This window comes from Triturus cristatus, chromosome 12, assembly GCF_964204655.1.
Source record: "Triturus cristatus chromosome 12, aTriCri1.1, whole genome shotgun sequence".
Classification (NCBI taxonomy): domain Eukaryota; kingdom Metazoa; phylum Chordata; class Amphibia; order Caudata; family Salamandridae; genus Triturus; species Triturus cristatus.
In genome coordinates, this window is record NC_140595.1 from 180,775,006 (window position 1) to 180,792,022 (window position 17,017).

The 17,017-nt window shown below is 48.2% G+C and overlaps 1 protein-coding gene across 1 annotated transcript in view; it reads right to left on the reverse strand.

Moving 5' to 3' along the window:
• Positions 1-17,017, reverse strand: part of GOT2 (glutamic-oxaloacetic transaminase 2) — a 138,239-nt gene that overhangs the window by 47,017 nt on the left and 74,205 nt on the right. Inside the window, exons 5-6 of the mRNA XM_085638202.1 lie at positions 2,791-2,952; positions 2,514-2,618 (exon numbers count right to left, since the gene is read on the reverse strand). Coding sequence (XP_085494328.1) covers positions 2,514-2,618; positions 2,791-2,952 — 267 coding nt within the window. The remainder of the gene's footprint in view (positions 1-2,513; positions 2,619-2,790; positions 2,953-17,017) is intronic.

Sequence of the window (17,017 nt, forward strand, 5' to 3'; positions counted from 1 at the left end):
TGGCTATTACATGAGCATTTATGCGACTTTTAGGGACCTTGCTCCAGTACTAGTAAACTGTTTGAATACTATTGAATAATATTATTTGTTGATTCATTAAAATCATTACAATCAATAAGAGCCACAAACAATAAAAGGGTAAAACAATATAACATCAAAATCACAAAGAACAAAAGAAAGGATTGACCAATAATTATTTTTTTTTTTTTAAATTAACACTGGACTTGGCAGCAATAGAGGACATTGGGTAGTAAAATATATTTGTGGTAACTGTTCTTAGCAGCTAAAATATATATCACATACACCCTCAAATTAAATGTTATCAATATACTTTATAATCGAGGTGAACGGCAAATAGTAAAGTGCAATTGTGCTGACATTGTAATATTCTGACTATAATTCGGGCATCTTTATTCTCTAGTTATATTTTAATTTACTAAAAATATTATAAAATATACATTACGTAGCCCCAAAATTATATGTTTACAAACATACTTGGCGACAGAGGAACACTGCAGAAAGTAAAGTGCATTTGTGCTGACATTCTAATTTCAAATGACCTACTTAATGTTTGAATACGTTCTCTGCAGAAGACTGTTATACACTCCTTGACAGAAGTGACAAACCCAATTCCTAGACCACGTAAGGACCACTCAGAGTGCTTCTCTTACTGCCCCTTTGCATTGATTAACATGGAAAACCTGGTTAACATTTAAAATATGTTCTTTTAGCACATGGGAGCACATCAATCTAGCTTTATCCCGGGTAGACAAAACACATAATTATCTTAGGAAGCCCAGACATCTTGTAGAAAAAGTTAATGGTTCATGGCGGTCCATAATTCTTTTAGCATTAGACGCAGAAAAAGTGCTTGAATGGGTTAGCAGGACCGCTCTCTATTAAGTGTTTTTCAGAATGGGATTGGGTTGGTGGTCTTGTTAATGGGCTATTAATATAGATCCTAAATCCAGAATATTACTTTATTGTGGCTGCTCAACTCCCTTTTCCTTACACTGGTGTAGCTCCCAGGTATGCTCTAAACACTTCGGTGATGGAGTTAATCACAGTGAGGGTGCAACTAGACAGAAATACTGTCGGAATACCCTTTGTACAAAATCAGTTTATTTTCAGATCTTCTTCTGTTATGGGGTGTATCTGAAAAGTCTTTGCGAGCCATGGGGACTGAGCTTGAAGATGTAAAGTGGCCTTGGTTTTTAAAATAAATCACACAGTAAATCAGAGATCCTTAATTTGTCTCCGAGCACTGATGAGACCCAACAAGATCTCTGGATGCCATCTTCAGAGCACATTGGCCACACTAGGGAGGAGATTCGGTGTGATATGGGGTGGTGGAAGGCTGTGTGTATCCTGGCTGGGCAGGTCAAACATAGTCAAGATGAACATTTACTCCGTGTACCTTGTTCCGGCAGTTAACATGGCTACCCCCTATAGAGCTCTAGTACATTTTCAGTCACCCCTTCTTAAATAAGTCTGGAGAGAAAACGCTCAGAATGGACATGGAGATACTGATGGCCCACACTCAAGGGGTTAGGTTGGGTTGTACTAATATATAGCACTATTATGTTAACCACTTAGGAATACTGGAGGAGTGGGCTAGCCGAGAATCCAGAAAGCAGGGGTTTCACATGGACCAGACAATGGTAGGCATACCAGTTTGGGAAAAAAAAATTCTTAACCAAAGCAGACAGACCACACATTTTATACCCATGCTCTGTGACAGTGATTATTTTGGATACTTCGGATTATTTAACTTTGCTGGAGGGAATCCCAGTGCATACCTCACCTCTACTCTTTAACCCAGAGTATTAACATGGCCTGCAAACCTCAAGCATTTGGTTGTGGCATGAGGGAATTTGTAGAGTGGTCAGTGATTGGTTTGATAAAGGCACCATTAAGAGCTTTACTCTCCGATTGGGGGGAAATGCATTAGTTGAGGTTCATGACTGAATGGCAAAGCTGAAAGTACTAAAGCCTATTCCTGTCAGTCAGCTTGGATTTATTTCAGAGGTAGCAAGGGAGCAGACTCCTTGAGAAACATTGCTACAGTCATGTGCAGGAGCAAAGAGCTAAATCTCCACCCTGTACAATATTTTCAACAATAAATCATCTCGATGGAAACAAACTTTACATCTAGTGGGAAGAAGGGCTTTTGAGAAGCAGATTCCAGCCATGTGACTGACTGGGTGGCAGCAGAGCTAAAAGTTGGAAACTAGAGTGCCTGGGCATATTGATACCATAAAGTAGCAATTTTTCACCGCTTTGGTGGAGCCACAATATTGAATCTGTGATTGATGACCAGTACTGCACAAGACATGTACTCACTGGAAAAAAAGGGAGCTCTAACATCAAACAGGGGTATATGGGTCTTCAACCCAATATATTAAACACTTGGGAACTGACAAACTTCGGCAGCTCTAACATGCAGCGAGTTACACAGTCACTTGTCATTCTAACCATCTTCATCCGGACCAAAATCATTCTGAAGTACTCACCTTCACCAAGGCTGCCAGCTCCTTCCATTGCTCTGGACGGGGGTCCACGCCAGTGGGGTTGTGAGCACAAGCATGGAAGAGGATAATGCTTTGTTCAGGAATTTTCTGCCAATGACAACACAAACATTGCATTAGCAACGTATAAAGGTTCTGGAGTTCCAACTACTAGATGAGCAGGCTTTCAAGATGGATACGGTGTGCATTTATTGAATAGTGCACCAGTACACCATAGCTTTACATACAGAGGGCAGAGAAAGGTGGACAAATATACACTCACAGAAATGTCATCAAGAGCCCCAGTGAAATCAAAGCCACAGGTCTTGGGATCATAGTAGCGGTATGCCTTCAGCTGCAGACCAGCATCACGGAAAATAGGAGTGTGGTTCCCCCAGGATGGCTTAGGCAGGTACACATCACGGCTTCGATTATAAAATCTTTCCTGAAGTAAAAGAAAAAATAAAGACATCAAATCATCTGGAGTTCTATTGGCCAAATAACCATTCTACTACGTGCTTACCCACAGAAAAATGGCCTATCAAACTTCTAAGAACCACTGACCAGTGGTTCTTAGAAGTTTGATAGGCTGACACACTTGCTGAGATTTGGTGGATACAGGTTCCAGCCCATTAAACTGAGACACATCTAGGATGACCGAGTCGTAACTACAGGAGGGAGTTGGGAGCAGTCCTCTCGGTCTTCCTGTACACGTGCAAAGTCAGCTCTATGTCCCGAAGCACAGATATTAAAGGGTCAGTTTACGGTTGACAAATTAATACTGGCCAAACCTTGCAGAAAACGTAACAATTTCATTGTTCTTTTTTGTGGACTTATAGCCCCCAAATATGGGCCTTGAGAAGACCACATACAAGGTGTTCATTTATATAGAGCAGGGATGGGGCCAGTTGGGTGATGTGGGGTTGCTTACGTGGGAGGAGGGGGGGGGGGGGGGGGGGGGGGGGGGTGGGGGAGGGGGCGGAGGTGGGGTTGGATAAAGTTAGACATTCCAAGAGAATTCTCTGGGGCTGCTTGGAGACCACCTCCCAGCCATTAAACCACACAACACGAACCATAATTTAAAAGCAAGAGTTTTTTTTTTTTTTTTTTTTAAACTTTTTTTATTGAGTTTTGGAAAACATAACAATGCAAGCATATCGGCTGTGCAGATCTTTAGGAACAAGTGCGGAGATACAGCAGTACACTCCCCCCTCATATACAAACAGTACAACTTCATGGCAGCAGACCATAGAAAGACCCCCCTTCCAGAGCCAACTCGTCTCATCCGCCCGTGTCCACCAAAGGGAAATGACGCAGTCAGGACTCCCCAACCATGTGCAGCTGGTACCCCCATTGTCGGCTCAGCTCCCCCAGTGCAGCCCGCCCCGAGAGCGCATATTCACCCAGTTCCCAACAGGGAGGACTACCAGATCTACCCCACTCCCGTGGGCACTATTCCGGAACTGGTTCGCAGTGGGGAAGAGCTCGGGAGGTTAGCGATATAGGTCTTGTAGGGGCCCCAGATATCCTTGGGACGCGCAACTGCAGGGAGGAGACTGGCGTAAATCTCGCTGTTTGTGCTGCAATAAGCCATAGATGTGAGCCATGTCCCGGCCGTGGGGGCCGTTCTACCGCCCCAATGTTTTGCCACCTCACGCTTGGCGAGTAGTAGGCCCAGGGAGGCTAGCCTGCGGACGTTCTTGGGGAAGTTCACTGTATAGCCCAATAACGCAACCTCCGGAGTGGGAACCAGCGTGAGCTCCAACATAGCGCCAAGGATCTCGTGTATCTGTGTCCAGTATAATTGCAGTCTGGGGCACGTCCAGGACAGGTGTGCAAAGTCAGCGTGTGGTGCAGCACATTTCCAACATGTGTGTGGGCGCGCAGGGTCAATGGCATGGAGCCTAGCTGGGGTCATGTAGCAGCGGCGAAGAAATTTATAATGGAGGAGCTTGTGTCGACTATTGAGCGAGATCGTGTTAGTGACTTTGCAACAAGCGGTCCATTGTTCGTCTGTGATCGGCCTCCCTAAATCTGCCTCCCAGGCCGCTCGCAGTCGGCCATCCTCACATGGAACCAGCGCCGCGCATGCCTTGTAAAGCTTAGATACCATATGGGCCCCCGAGTCCTTGTCAATGAGGAGAGTTAGAGGCTCAAAGGATGCGGGCTCGAGAGGGAATCCCGCAATGTCTGAACGAGCCGCACAATAAAGCCGACGCAGGACAAATTTGTCCATGAACGTGGCCTCACCAAAACGCTCCTCCTCCGAGACCGAAAAGATGTGGCCCCCAGGGTAGAGGTCCCCAATCTTAGTAAGGTGAAACTTTGTCAAAGTACGCTGAACCAGCGCCTCCCCCGTGCCCGACAGCAATCCGGGGTTAGGAAGTGGAAGAGAAGAGGAGTAGAGGAGAGGCTGGGCTAGATAGCGAGTAAGGCGGTGCCACGCCCAGCTTGTGGTGGACACCGTTTGAATATCAACTGGGTCCCGGGGAACCCCCTTTGGTAACACAGCCGCTAAACGGCCCGGGAGAACGAAATCCGCCTCGGGACGCAGGAACGGAATACGGGCGTCAGGGTGGTACCAGGCATAGGCATGCGCACATTGCGCAACCAGATAGTACAAGTACAGATCCGGTACCCCGAGGCCGCCCCTATCAGGAGGGAGCGTGAGGGTCCTCCAACCGATCCGGGGGTGCTTCCCGCCCCACACCAGCCTAATCAGCTGGGATCGCAGCGCGGTGAAGAAGGCCCGGATGATGGGGACGGGGATATTATTGAAGAGGTATAAAAATCTAGGGAGAACTATCATTTTTACGATTGCAATTCTGGCCGACATAGACAGTGGGAGTCTCAACCATCCCTCCACCTGAGTCTCCAGCCTGTCCAATGCGCGTCCATAGTTGAGGCGGATAAGTTCGTCCGTGTTAAGATGGATCTGTACGCCCAGGTACCGAACCGAGTCAGAGCACCACTCCAACGGGTACTCGCATTGCCATGGGGAGGTGCTGCTGGTCAATGGGAAGATTACGGACTTATGCCAGTTGATGCCCAGCCCGGAGTGTGCGCCGAAACGAAGGATCTCCCGTATCAGGGGGGCTAGGTTGACCTGCGGTTCTCTTACATACAGTATGGTGTCATCTGCGTAGAGGGACGCGAGCAAGGGACCCGTCCGGAACTGGAGACCTCTGTGGAGATGGCGCTCCTGGAAATGGCGGATCAAGGGGTCCATGGCCAAAATGAACAGCAGTGGTGAGAGTGGACAGCCCTGCCGCGTGCCACGCGTTAAAGAGAAGGGACAGGACAGTGTGCCATTGATACGCAGTCGGGCCGTGGGGCGGCTATACAAAAGCCTCGTAGTGGCAAGGAAGTTCTCCGGCATGCCCATACGTTGCATGACGGAGAGAAAGAAAGGCCATTCTAGAGTGTCGAAGGCTTTCTCGGTATCCAGGAGGACCGCCGCCGCAGGAGTGGCAGGGTTAATTCTATGTAGGACCGTGAAAAGTGTTCGCAGATTTAAAGACGTAGAGCGGCGCGGGACAAAGCCCGACTGGACGGGCGAAATGATAAATTCCATCAATTGAGAGAGCCTGTTGGCCACTATCTTTGCCAGGATCTTGTAGTCAAAGTTTAAAAGGGAGAGGGGCCGATAGGAACTACACAACGTCGGGTCCTTGTTTGGCTTCGGAAGGAGGACTATCACCGCCTCGCTGAGGGTAGCCGGAAGGGAGCCGCGCTCCAGAGCCTCCGCATACACCTCTATCAGTTGTGGCGCCAGCTGATCAGAGAAAGCCTTATAAAAATCCCCGGAGAAGCCATCGAGGCCGGGGGCTGTGGACCCGCGAAGCACCTTAATCGCCCCGCGCACCTCCGCAACAGTTATAGGCTCCGCCATGAACTCCTGCATGCCCTTATCGAGGAATACAAGTGCGATTTCCGACAAGTAGGCAGCACGGGAGGCCGGGGATTCCCCCAACTTGGTCTTGTACAGGTCGGAGAAGTAGGACAGGAATTCGTCTCTGATCGCTGTGGGAGTTGCGCGGAGCGAGCCATCTACGCCCCTCACCTCGACTATCAAGGACTTACCATACGGAGGCCTCAAAGCCTGAGCCAATGTACGTCCCGGCCTATCTCCCTCACCATATCTACGCGCCGTCTGGTACTTCCCAAGATACAGAATCTCCCTGTCCGCAGCCTCCCGGAAGTCAGTCAGGAGGCGAAGCCGCGTAGCGGTCACGTCCCCATCCCGCCCACGCTGCGCCTCGGCGTCAATCAACTCTAGCTGTGCCTCCAGTTGCTTAATGGTTGCGCGCAGCGCCTTCAAAACCCCAGAGTGCTTGGCTATGCAAACCCCCCTGATGTAGGCCTTAAACCCCTCCCAGAGCGCAGCCTGTGAGTCTACAGATCCTGTATTAATCGTGAAGTAGTCCTCTATCGCCTCGGAAACCTCGTGGACAAATAAGTCATCCAGCAGTGCTCTCCCAGGGAATCGCCACTGCCGCTCAAAACCCTCGGGGCGCGGGACATCCAAGCGGAGCAAGACGGGGGAGTGGTCTGAGTACGTTCTAGGGAGAGTAAGGAGCCCACTAAACCATGGGGACAGGCCCGGGGACAGCAGCCAATAGTCAAGTCTGGTCCAAGTGTTGTGTTGCCCCGAGAAATGTGTGTATTCAGTGGTGTTTGGGTTGCGCCTGCGCCAAATATCTACTAGGGAGAACTGTTGACAGAGGTCCAAAAGAGCGCGCCGCGCCCTGGGCTTGGAAGGAGCAGCCCCAGATGTGCTATCCAAGGCAGTATCTAGCAATAAGTTAAAGTCGCCGCCAAGAATGAGGCCCGCTGGTTCAAGCGTCGCAAGCTGGGCAGACAGCGCATGAAAAAATTCCGGGGAATCAGTGTTAGGGGCATACACACACACCAGGACGATCGCATGACCCATCAACACCCCTCGTACTATGCAGAAGCGACCCTCAGGATCCCCCCGGAACAGCTGGCAGTGAAATGGGACTCTCTTGTGAATCAGCACCGCGGTGCCTCGGGCGTAGTTGCTAAAATTGGAGAAGTATCTATGGGCGCCCCAGGAAGCTGCAAAGCGAGCGGGAACAGATGTGTGTAAATGCGTTTCTTGCAGGAAGGCAATGTCGACCTTGTGTCGATTCAGATAGTGTAGTACCTGCTTACATTTCCGTTGATTGTTCAGGCCTCTGACGTTCCAAGACATGAGTGAAAGACCAAGGGGGGCTTCATGTAAGCCTATGTGTACCGTTGCTGCCATATCACTAACAATGAGAGCAGGAAAGCAGAAGCGTCTCCGTGTATCCGCCAATTTACAATCTGACCAGCCATGTCAAGAATATCCAAACTACCCACCCCATCCCCCCACCCCCCACCCAGCCACATCACGCAAACGTGAGGCAAACCCCAACCTGTGGAAGAAAAGCGAAGTTTCAAATAGCAATACCAATGATTTACAATTAAACAAAAAATGGGCATTGTAAGCCAAAAATGCTCCCGGCGGTGTCAACCAAAGGGGAATGGCAACGACCCGCCGCCGACCCAGCACCCCAGAAAAAAAACAGGGAATAGCAAAGTGTCTCAACGTTCCCATTGCAAACAGACAGAAAAAGAAGTCAAAGCTGCGTAGCGGGCACCGACTCAACCAGGCCCAGAGCCGGAGAACAGGTCTTGGCTAAGCGCAGAACCACTGTGCGGTGGGGTGTGTCCATCCTCATCGCCCCCCGAAGGGCCCCTGCGAGGTTTATATGTTCGGCAGAACTCCTGCACCGCAGTAGGATTGTCAAATATCCGCGGTCGGCCATCGATGTCAACCCTCAGCCGGGCCGGATACAGCATACCATATTTAAGGCCCAAGTTGCGGAGCGCAGCCTTCGCCCCAACATATTTGCGCCTAGCCTCCTGTACCATGGCGGTGAAATCAGGATAGAACGAGAGTCTCGAGCCCTGCCAGGTGATCTCGCCCTTCTCCCTGGCCAGCCTCAGGGCCGTATCCCGGTCTCGGAAGTTCATGATCCGGGCGATCAGAGGGCGAGGAGGGAGCCCCGGGTTAGGTCGCGGCCCAAGCGAGCGGTGCGCCCTCTCAACCACAAAGCCTGGTGTGAAGGAGTCTCTCCCAAAAATGTCCGACAATAGTTGCTCAACAAAGACGTCCAGCCTGCCGGCAGCCGTGGATTCAGGAACCCCAGTGATTCGGACGTTATTGCGCCGACTGCGCGATTCCAAGTCCTCGTTCTTGATTGCCACTTCCTTTAGTATGCGCTCCAGCCGGTCTAAGCGTTTAGTGTCCTGCGCTGCGCTATCTTCCACCGCAGATATTCGAGTCTCAGCTTCCCCCAAACGCTTATCGTGGGCCTGGACCTTCGCCCCCATCGTTTCTAACGTTTTGTTCAGTGCATCAAAGCGCCCATCGAGGGCCCTGAATCCAGCACGCATCTCCTGAAGCCATTCTGGGGGTGGAACAGCAGCCGCCGGGCCAGCGGACTGGCCTCCAGCCGGGTCCGACATGTCTGGGCGTTGGTCCGCCGGCTGATCGTGGAGCCTTTCAAAGGGCAAAGTCTTCTGTTTGGGGTCCTTTCGTCCCATGCCCCCACCAGGACAGACTGCCAGTCGCGGGTGGGGTGCCAACAGGCGGCTTCGAGGCACTGGGACGATGACTCAGAAGGAGATACGACTCCGCCACCTCTTCGGCCCGCAGCGCGGGCGATGCAGCGGACCCCGCAGGCCCCGATCACGTGGCCCACCAGGCCCGGGCACCAGCACAGGCCGCACCGCTACAAGGCGTCCTCCTCGCGTCAAAGACCAGGGGGCGCCTCTCCGGGGATCCGAGACACGGATCAATCAGGGCGACAGCAGACGCAGCCAGGCGACCCAGGGCCGGGGAGAGGGGGCCCGGACGGCGCAGGCCGCGAGCCCCAGGAGCGGCCGAGCCAGGTCCCAGGGAAGGGGGGCAGAGGCGGCCCGGGCGCTAGGTCCGCGCAGACCCCCTCCGGCCCACCCCCACCGCCAGTCCGCCGCGCCGTCGCCCCCCCAGGCCCCCAGTCCGCAACAGCGCGGGGAACCCGAGAGGGGCCAGCGAGGGAGGAAGCGGCCGCGGCGCCGAGCAACGGCCCAACGCCCGATCCGCTGCAGGCCAACGGCGGTGGAGGGGGCGAAGCGGGCCCACACCAGACCGCGCCCCAGCTCTCAAATCCCCCCCCCCCCCAGTACCCCCCGGCCACCCGCATCGCCGTCGGCCGCCGCCGCCGCACCAACCTCCCCGGCCGCCGAGTCAGGCCGCCATCTTGGGCATCGGGTCCGCTCAGCACCGGCGTCCTTCGGTCGCTCGCTCCGGGCGCAATCGGGGCTCGATCACCACTCCGGGTCGCTGCAGGAGAGCAGGGGAGTCAGCGCCGGGTCCGGGCAGCCCCTGCCCGCATCAGGAGGTCGGGAAAAACAGGTTTGGCGCTGAGTCGGCCACGGAGCTTCAACACCGCGCGGCCATCTCAGCCCGCGGCTTGGCCACGCCCCATTTAAAAGCAAGAGTTCAAGTCACTACACTGTTTTTCAAATTCCTCTTACAAAACCAGACTAAAAGCACAGCTGCTGGGTTTTTCTTAACTTGGTAACACAACTGCCCTTTCAATCACAGATCCTCATTTGAGATTTACGGGAAATAGCTCATTCAATAGTTCTTTGTAAACCACTTAAACAAATGGTACCAAGGTGGTCTACGGCACCCAATTGAGAGCCAACCCTGCTAAATATAGAAATAGAGATAGATAGAGAGATAGATCGAGTTAGAGAGAACTTGAGTTCCAACAAATTTTACCGGTTGTATTGTATGACTGTACATGCACCACTTTGCAGCATTTTATTTATATTCTGACAGGTTTCGGAACCATTCCATCATGGCCGACATGTTTTTGATCCTCCTGTGTCCTTCCCTTTTCACCATGCATTTTTAAGGCACCCGAGTGTTGGTTGTATTACATGTGATAAAGGCTGCTGGGCAGCCGAAACGCATTTGCGTAATTAAACAGTTTTCGGCACCTATTTGTATTTGAGTGTACTGTACCCTGAAAGCGCGCCTGCGTGTGTCAACCACGTTAGCTTTTGATTTGAATGTTAATTTCGGCAAAACTTTTTATGATGAAATGTGGGAGGAAAAGCCATAAAGTGTCGTGATTTTGTGGTTGGCAATGTGAAGCTAAGCTTCACTCCCACCTTCTCTTATCCGGGCATTTTAGTCGAGGTACAGGTCTCATGGAATCCAGCCCTAAACAGAAAATTGCACTTCAATATATCTACTTCAGATCTGGTAAACTTGGACTTCAAGCTTGACAAAAAAAACCTGTGAGGGAGAGGTTAACTATGTATATCGCAAAGTGTGTGTGTCAATAGCTCTATATGGGGCGAGAATGTGGGGCTATAACATTAACTGGCACCAGATGGTAGAGAATGCTTTTTATAGCAACCTTTTGTCTGTCCCCAAGTGCTGTTCTTTTGTATGCAATTCTGTACTTGGGGTTTCGTTTTTATCTGACCCGATTAGAATCCAGTCAATTTTACTATGGCACAAGGGATGGACCTATGAAGACAGTTTTAGATCACACGTTTATTAACGATTGTTTTAGACTGTCCCAGGTGCATTTAATCCCCTGGTTCAAATCTGTTTAACTGACTTGTCTGGAACTGGGTCATTTTGAAAACCCTGCCTTACTTAACTCCATTATTAGAAGTGAATTAAAGAAATATGGTCTGTCTTTGCTCGAAGAATGAAGATTACTTCGGGAATTGGTGAAACCCAGTGTTCGATAACTAGATGATATTTGTCACAGATGGCTTGCAGCCATATCTTAATTCTGTTCTGAATGGTCATCACAGAATCGTTTTGATGTGTTTGAGATTGGACATCTTTACCGTGTATTCACATTTCCCAACATTAACGACTGGTCAGACGTTCTGATTAAATGGCCCCGTGAGGGTTTATCTAGCTAATGCACCTTGCACATTATGTTCTTTTGTGCTTTTTACAAGGTCCCTCGGACACGTTTTATAAAGCATATTTTACACGATTGCAATGGGTTCAACAATTGCAATGTTCAACAATGTCGCTCTACGTTACAACTCACTTCATCGATTTATTGCAGGATTTTAAGCTTATCGTCCGATTCATTTTAGGAAAAATATGGCTATCCAGAAATAGGGTTTTACTGACAGCTTTTAAAGCCCAATCGCTCAATTGTTCACAATCGTGACTGTGTAAACTTTTGTCGCTGTATGCTTCTATGAACATCGAATAAAGCTTATTTTGATCTATTGATTTCTGAGAACACAAAGCATGGCAGAGTGGCGAGTTATAGTTAATGTAGTATGGCGAGAGGCAACAAGACTGCACGCAGGTGCACAACATAGTAAATTGAAGGTGGTGCGTAAATTCTACATTTAAGTTCTAACTATAAAACTTTGGAATTTCTAATGGTTGTATAGTTTTAGCTGGATTTGTATAGGTAGAATAAATAAAAAGTTTCCCTAACTATACCTTAGCTTTCACCTTAGTTTTTTCCTCCATTGAATGTAAATGTTTTTTTTATTAACTGTTTCAAATCGTAGTGTCAAGTATCATTCAGTAGTGTAGTAGTGTGTAGTGTTGTACAGTAGAATAGAGTGGTGTAGCGTACAGCGGATTCAAGTGTTGCACAGTGGAGTGGCATGTGTCGTATAGTGGAGTGAAGTATCGTGGAGTGAAGTATCGTGGAGTGGTGTTGTACAGTTGAGTGTCGTCAAATGAAGTCATGGAGTACAGTGTTGTCACGCTGAATGATGTACAGTGGCACAGAGTGGAATACAGTGTTCTACAATGGTGGTATAGAGTGGAGTACAGTGTCATAGTTCAGTGTTGTCGAATTGAGTGTCATACAGTAGTGTTGGAGAGACTCGTATAGTGAAGTGTTGTAAAGTGGCGTGTCATACTGTGGTACAGTATTGTACAGTGGAAGAGTGGCGTGTTCTATAGTGTAGTACAGTGGCGCAGGGTGGATGGGCATAGAGTGGAGTATATGGTCATACAATGTAGTACAGTGGAGTTGCATAGAGTAGAGTGGATGGTCATACAGTGGCGCAGAGGGAGGTAAAGTGTTCTGGAGTGCCATAAAGTAGTGTAAAGTATATTAAAGAGGATTTGTATCTCGTAGCATGGAGTGGTGTAGCTTAGAGTGAGTAAAGTGTCAAATTTGACTGACGTCTGGTACAGTAGAGTACTGTTTCACAGACTGTTAGTATCAGTGTTTAGTAGCGTATTGTACAGTGGAGTGTATGGAGAATAGAGTAGTAGAGTGAAATGGAGTAGAGTAGGGTAAAGTATCCTACGGTGGACTAGAGTGCAGCTGAGTGTAATGATAAGGCGCTGGAAGTGGAGAGGACGTGGGGGGTGTTGGTGGAAGAGCTGCGATCCTGGGAGACGAGGAGTGAGGAGGACGTGGATTCTGTAGGTATGGACCGGAGAGTGGAACCTGGGACAGGGTCGGCGGGGGCTACGGGGGAGTCCATGCAGGACGGGGCTACTTAGGTACACTCATGGAGGACTTGGTATCTGCACTCTACATGGACAGCTGATGAGGAGTCTGGGTGGGAACAGGGCCGCGGAGGGAGGTCGATGCGGGGCCCCTTCTCTCAGGAGACCACTGACAGGGTTTTCCCGTTTGTTCGGAGCTGGGATATCTCAGACCATGGTGTTCGGAGCTGGGATATCTCAGACCATGGGGCCCGATTGGCAGCGGGTGATGAGGGGCTTGCTGCGGGCACACTGACGGGGGGGGGGGGGGGGGGTAGAGAGGGCGGTCGGAGAGGAATACAAGGTGGGAACATAGCAGAGTGGTTTTCTCCTAATGTGTATTTTGCCTTTTATGATGCTAATGTGTGTAATGTTAGTCCTCGGGACTGTGTGAATAACTCAATAAAAATCTTTAAAAAAAAAAATAGAGTGCAGCTGAGTGGAGTAGCAGGGGATAGAGTGGAGAAAAGTGGGATAGATGGAGTGGTATGTCAGAGTACAGTGGCTTGGCGTATCAAAGTGGAGTATATTCTCACAGTGGAGTACTGTATTGTGCAGTGCAGTGAAGTGGACTGGCATGTCGTAGAGAGTTGGAAAGTGGACAACAGTGGAGTTCCACAGAGTGGATCAGAATGATCTACAGAGGAGTTCCATACAGTAAAGTGCGGTACAGTGTGGTAGAGTAGGGTGGCATAAAGCCTCGTACAGTTAAGTGGCATTGAGTATCATACAGTGTAATGGTGTAGAGTCAAGGACTGGAGTAGACTAGAATGGAGTAGTGTGTCAAGAGTACGGTATAGGAAAGTGGGATTGTGTGGCATAGAGGGGGTTGTGTAGTGTCGTACAGTGATAGAGTAAACTAGAGTGACGCACATGCGGATAGACTGGAGTACTGTGGAGAGCTATAGAGCCACATATTGTATGTTAGAGGGGAGTGGTTTACTGTGTCAAGTAGTGTTGTAGACCAGAGTATTGGATTAGGGTAGAGGGGAGTGGAGTACAGTGGACTAGTATGTCAGAGTAAAGTGGGGTGGAGAAACGCGGCATGGAGGGAGTTGGGTAGTGCCTTAGAAAAGTACAGTAGACTACAGGAGCATACAGTGTCACACAATGTAGTAGAGTGGACTTGTATAGAGTAGAGTGGAGTAAAGTATCACAGTGGAGTGTTGTGTCGTGTAGTACTGTGGAGAGGAGTAGCATAGCATACACTGGAGAGGTATGGAGCATCGTACACTGCGGGAATCTGTTAGAGTGAAGTACAGTGTTGTAGAGTGAGCGTGTCAGAGTACAGTAGTGTGGTACGGTGGAATGCATAGTTATTGTAGACTCAAGTGGCATATAGCGCTGTTGAGTGGACTGCCACAAAGTGGAGTTGAGTAAAATGGAGTAGCGAGTTATAAAGTAGAGTAAATTGTAGTGGAGTGTCAGAAGGAGTTGTGTAGTTGCGAGTAGTGTGGTAGAGTAGCATACAGTGGACTACAGTGTTGTATAGTGACAAGCTGGAGTAGTGTTGTACGGTGGGCATGGAGTGGAATTTGGTAAAGTGTTGTAGAGTAGACTCAAGTGGAATGAAATGGAGTGGCATAGCGTGGAGTGGAAAGGCATAGCATACAGTGCAGCGGCTTACAGTGGAGTGGTGTACAGTATAGTTGCATAGCATGGTACCGAACAGTGTGGAATGTGGCACTGGAAAACCAACATAGCGTGAATGTGGGTGAACGGATATAGATGTGTCAGAAATATCGATTGCGGTGTACATGGTAATTTTTGGTACTATTTGTAAGCAGTGTTAAAGTTTTAAGTGTTAAAATACACAGTTATATATTGTGCCAGAGTATACTGTGGGGAGGTTAGCCTGTATACCACAGTACATGTCCGATTGCTAATGGCAGTCTTTACAAAATGTAAAAGAGAGCCATGTCATTTTCAGAACACTTTCGCTGCGTTCTGGGTTAGAGCCTTAGTTATTAGGTAAATATTAGGTTTTATTATCGTTCCCAACCTATTACTGCTTTATTAAAGGAGTAATAATTATTAAAAAAAAAGGAAAATGTTACTTAACCCGTACTGTAGATTCACATGCTTTGCATACTCCTGCCATCTAGTGTTGGGTCCGGGAAACAGCCTTTACCAGGCTGTGCCTTTACGTGGTTCGAACCATGAACAAGTTTATTTACACCCAAGTCGTTACAATGACTTACCTTAAGGGAAACATTGTTGTACTCCAAGTCCGAAACTTTGCACTGTTGCTCAGACTGGAGTTGGAATAGTAAAATGTTACTGTTCCAACTCCAATGCTTTCCTTGAGGAAAGTCTTAATGACTTGCTGGGTAATGGAACGTGTTGTAAAGACGCGTTCAGGGTTCCGACCGAGATTTAAAAAGCAGGAGGAAAAAGTGCCTGCATGGCTCTGATATACATCCATTGGGTCCGGATGTGTGCAAGTTGTTTTCTTCAAAGAAGTCTTTCGAGTCACGCGGTAGAGTGACTCATCCTTTTGGCAATAATGCGCATGGGAAGGAACTCCATTGTTCAGACTGTTTTCCCAAATGGCAGGTGAAAATAGAGTGTGAAGGTTAGTGATAAGTAAAGAGATGACCATGTACATAACAAGAGAAAAGAAACTGCAACTGCCACAAGTGCCCAGAAAAGAGGGTGGGCGCATGTGAATTTACATCACTATACATGGCACGAACAGATACTTCTGGGGTAAGTAAAATATTCTGTTCGAGGCATGCGTGGCTGTTATTACACATACTTTGCATAGACTGTAAAGCAGTCCTCCTGAGAAGTGGTGGCAAATCTGTGGGTGTTGCAGTTTGGAAAAATGTACGTAGCACTGCCTGACCTACATTAGCTTGTTGGTGTGCTAGAGCATCCACACAGTAATGTTCAGTAAGTGTGTGATGTAGACTATGTAGCTGCCTTGTAGGCAATCAGGACAGTGAACAAAGTACCTCATCCAACCCCAGTGAATCTTCTGTCCTCATTAAGAAAACTCATCTCTGCTGTGCAGCCCTGTACGGACTGGTCTTCCCTCGATTCCATATCCATACCTATGCCCATTAACACCAAGAGGAGTCACTCTACCTGGTGACTTAAAAGACTTCTTTGAAGAAAAACAGCTAGCACACATCCAGACCAAACACTAGATGGCAAGTGTATGTAAAGCATGTGTATCTACAGCCACACATGCCACGAACATTTATTTATATTTTTATACATATTTAACAGAACTTGAGAACCGTATTGTTTACATTTTTTATTTAATTGTGTAGGTATTACCGCAGTACTCTAATGTTTTGTAAAGAATAAAATACGTTAAAAATGGAATACACACCGTAGTACACTATATTGGTAAAATAGTGTACTACAGCATATTTTCGAAACATTTATTTTAGAGTACTGCAATACTCCATATTTTAATATTTTAATTTTTTTAATTATATAGAAACTTCTAAATAATTTTCCCAACCTATTAACACTTTGAAAAAGTGATAACGGGTAGGGAAAAATTTTAAAAACCCCATTTTTGTAGATACATTTAACAGAAAATCAGCAAATAATACAATAACAAAAACAGCAAACGCTCAGAGTTCACATATCTGCCAAGCCATTCATTCAATGGAGCCAAGACTGGGATTATTACCCCCCCCCCCCACCCACCCAGATGTTGATCAAAAACAACATCATTGAGCTTAGCAACCAGTAAACAGCAAGTGATGACTCGGGGACAACACTAAAAATACCCTTTTAATTTTTTTTATATTTAAAGGTCATCTGAAGCAATAGTGCTGGGATGGGATCAAATGTAGGAGGGTAATTGGAACGTGACCAACTGTCCCCTTCAATCACTTACAGATGAAAGGGGTACAGTGCCTTAGCCCACCAGTCGTCCAAATTTTAAGCCTGACATGTGACTGTTACTCAGCCTGATTTACTTATTGAAGCGATCCTCGCATGAGAC